Here is a 3662-nt window from a genome sequence, read left to right on the forward strand (position 1 = left end):
TCAGAGATGTAGGTGTGTGTGTTTCTACAGTAGAACACAGATGCAGATGTTTAACAGTGTGATAGTCATATAATGATGTCAATGGGGATATTTTAGAGTATGAGAGCAATGAGAGTAAAAACACACAGATATACGAATCCTCATTAAACCTGCGGCTCGTGGCGACACATTGATGTCTGAAGACACCAAACCATCAGTTTCTGCGAGAAACCCAACAGTATTTATGTGGTTTTTTTACCTCTTATCAGACGAATGTCATCTAGTGTTCCCAGCGCCATAACTTCCGGCAAATAAGGTCAAAATACTGCCGTGATCATAGATATATATACGTAGATGCCTCATTTGACCGATCCGCGCAGGCACTAATGAGGAATCTATGTATATATCTATGATCGCGTCGGTATTTTGACCTTATTCGCCGGAAGTGATGGCGCAGCTGATGCAGAGCCATAGAAAAAAATGAAATAATGTTTAAATATGGATATTTTTCTTACACAAACGCGTTGATTCGCTTCAGAAGGCCTTTATTAACACCCCAGAGCCGCGTGGAGCAGTTATATGATGGACAGATGCATTTTTTATGGACAGAGCAACTATTACTGCTATTATAAAGCTTGGATTAGCCTGAACATTTTTAGTAAGTATAACTTTAGTATAATTCGTCTGAGAGAAGAATGTCATACACACCTCGGATGACTTGAGGGTGAGTAAATCATGGGCTAATTTTCATTTTTGGGTGAACTATCCCTTTAATATAATATATAATTTTGCTTCCCAGTAGATGTATCTTGATTTAAGCGTGTTTAGACATCTAAGCTGGAATACTTGAGGAAGAACATCGTTTTTGCAGAGTCCAACTGAGGCACCTATAAACATTAATACTGTACAGCCCTTCAGAAAGCAGCGCACCATCGGCCTTCAATCCGGGCTTTGCCTGCGGTAGGTGTGCGGCGGCTGGACCTGCGGTTTGTTGGGTTTCTTCTTCCGCCACTCGCACAGCAGGATGGACCTGAAGGTGTTGCGGAAGGTTTTGTTGCAGAGAGCGTAACACATGGGATTGACGGTGGAGTTGACGTAGCACAGCCAGTATCCCAGAGCCCACAGTGTGGCGGGGATGCACTCGTTGCAGAACGCATTCAGCAGGACCATGATGTTATACGGCGTCCAGGTGATGATGAAGGCCAGGAGAATGGCGCTCAGCGTCTGCGCCGCCTTCTTCTCCTTCACCAGAGAGAGCTTCTTGCGCTTGTTGACCTGTGTTTTGGCCTTGCAGGGGAAGCGTTTGGCGTCTGTTCGGGAGATGTTGACATTAAGTTGGTCTTTCGGCGACGTCCCCTTTCTGGACGGCCTCGCTTCTGCGTCCGTCGTTTCAGAGTCGATCGAGTAGATGGGACGGGCGTCTTCAACGACATCCTCTTCTTCGTCATCATCCGATTGGTCAATAGTCTCGTTGTTATTCCAGCTGTCGCTGCTGCTGCGGTCCGTGCTTCCGGGTTTACGACTCAACGGCCAGAACCACAAACGCCTTGCTTTTCTTTTCCCCGAACCTCTCTGGCTGGACGGATGCAGCTCGTAACTGCGCGAGCTTCCCGGTTCTTCCGGATTCCCTTGGTTTCCCGAGGCCTTCAATCCAGCCAGCTCCTTGGAGCGGTTCTCCGTCTCCTTGTAGATCCGCCAGTAGAGGACCGTCATGATGGTGACAGGCATGTAGAACGCGGCGATGGCCGTGCAGAACGTGGTGATTGGCTCTGAGAGGAACTGGATGTAGCATTCATCCGCCGCGACCGTACGCTTGCCCACGAAATACTGCCAGAAGAGGATGGCCGGCGCCCATAGGATGAGCGAAATGGACCAGGCGAGCCCGATCATCGTCATGGCTCGTTTTGTGGTCCGTTTGGCCCGGTAGGTCAGCGGGCGAGTGACGGAGAAGTACCTGTCGAAGCTAATGACCAGAAGGTTCATGACGGACGCGTTGCTAGCAACGTAATCAATGGCCAACCACAGGTCACACGCCCAGTTCCCGAGAGCCCATTGGCCCATGATGATGTACGTGGTGTAGAGATTCATAGAAAGCACGCCGATGATGAGGTCGGCGAACGCCAGGCTGAGCAAGTAATAGTTATTCACCGTCTTCAACTGCTTGTTGACTTTAAACGACACCAGGACCAGGATGTTCCCGATGATGGTCACTAAGGAAAGCGAGCCGCACAAGAACACGATCATCACCACCTGCCATACGGTGTGGCCGCCGAGCGGGTCGTAGGTCACGGTCGAATTGCCGGCCTTCGTGAGGAACGAATCATTGGCGGGCTGGACGTCATGTGGTACGAACGCTGTGACGGGATAGGCCCGCATCCCCGGGGAGCTGTTGGTCAGGAATATTCCAGGCTCGGCGCTCAGCGTCAGGTTCATGGTGGCATATTCTGTGGGCGAAGCTGAGAGACAAGAGGTATTAGCATGAGAGAACGACACACTTGATCTCACACACCACTCTTACTGATGAGCTCAATAACATGTTTGTCCATTTAACATTGAACACAGCTCATTCTGTGTCTATTCAACCAAATTTCAGAAAATTCCCCATCTCCCAGACAAACATAAAGAGTGATGAAAGCCAAAATATTAGACTGAGTAATCACTGTTTTGTAGAGGAGGGTCAAAATGACGGTTTCCACATGAGATCTAGAGCCAAATTACAGGGGTGTAAACTTGACTTTAGAAAGATGGCAGCATCCTTTTTTAATTTCCACTCAGAGATTGGTAGATCTATTAGTGAAATCTGTTGACTTTATCAATCTGTGTGTCATTATATGCCAACGGTGAGCGCTCAAACATGGGGAAGAAGCACTTCTGGTGTTTTTCGCCCCAATGTTTGCATGCCTGTAACTCAAGAAGTATTGAAGATATATTAACATCCTTTTAGATTCTGAGTCTTAACAAATATTTCCTTTGGTGTCCTCATTTTAAAGGCCCTCGATGGTTCAATCCCAGAGATATGGAGATCTCAATGCGGCTCCATGAGTAATTTGGTCAATTGTGCACATTTTCAGTGGTCAAAAAACAAACATATATTCTATGCAGCTGTGTTGATAGAAAAACACAAGATAGATTTCTAGTATCAATATTATTTGTTCTTCAGATATTCCTCTTTAAAAGAAAAAAAAATTTAGGTGTCAGGTGTATGCAAATGCAAAGACACCCACATTGGGTTTTTGAACACTGAAAATGAGCACAATTGAACAAATGACTCATGGAGCCGCATTGAGATCTCCATATATCTGGAAATGATCTGTGTTGGGCATTAAAAATTAAGATACCACAAGAAAAGTTAGTTAAGAATCAGAATCTAAGAGGATATTAATATATATTTAATGTTTCTTGAGTTACTGGCATGCAAACATTGGGGCGAAAAACACCAGAAGTGCTTATTCCCCATGTTTGAGCGCTCACCGTTGGCATATAATGACACACAGATTGATAAAGTCAACAGATTTCACTAATAAATCTGCCAATCTCTGAGTGAGAATAAAATAATGATGCTGCCATCTTTCTAAAGTCATGTTTACACTCCTGTAATTTGGCTCCAGATCTCATGTGAAAACTCATTTTGACCCTCCTCTACACAACAGTGATTACTCAGTCAATACACATCTGTGACTTTT

The 3662-nt window shown here is 45.7% G+C and overlaps 1 protein-coding gene across 1 annotated transcript; it reads right to left on the reverse strand.

Annotated features, from left to right (window-relative positions):
* Positions 1–918: 918 nt before the first annotated feature.
* On the reverse strand, positions 919–2412 carry chrm3b (cholinergic receptor, muscarinic 3b; the record flags this gene model as incomplete). Its single annotated transcript, XM_079846439.1, has 1 exon — positions 919–2412. The coding sequence occupies one exon, from the start codon at positions 2410–2412 to the stop codon at positions 919–921; it is 1494 nt and encodes a 497-aa protein (XP_079702565.1).
* Between the last annotated feature and the right edge of the window lie 1250 nt (positions 2413–3662).

The sequence above is a fragment of the Gobio gobio genome (assembly GCF_949357685.1).
Source record: "Gobio gobio genome assembly, contig: scaffold_278, whole genome shotgun sequence".
In the NCBI taxonomy this organism is placed as follows: domain Eukaryota; kingdom Metazoa; phylum Chordata; class Actinopteri; order Cypriniformes; family Gobionidae; genus Gobio; species Gobio gobio.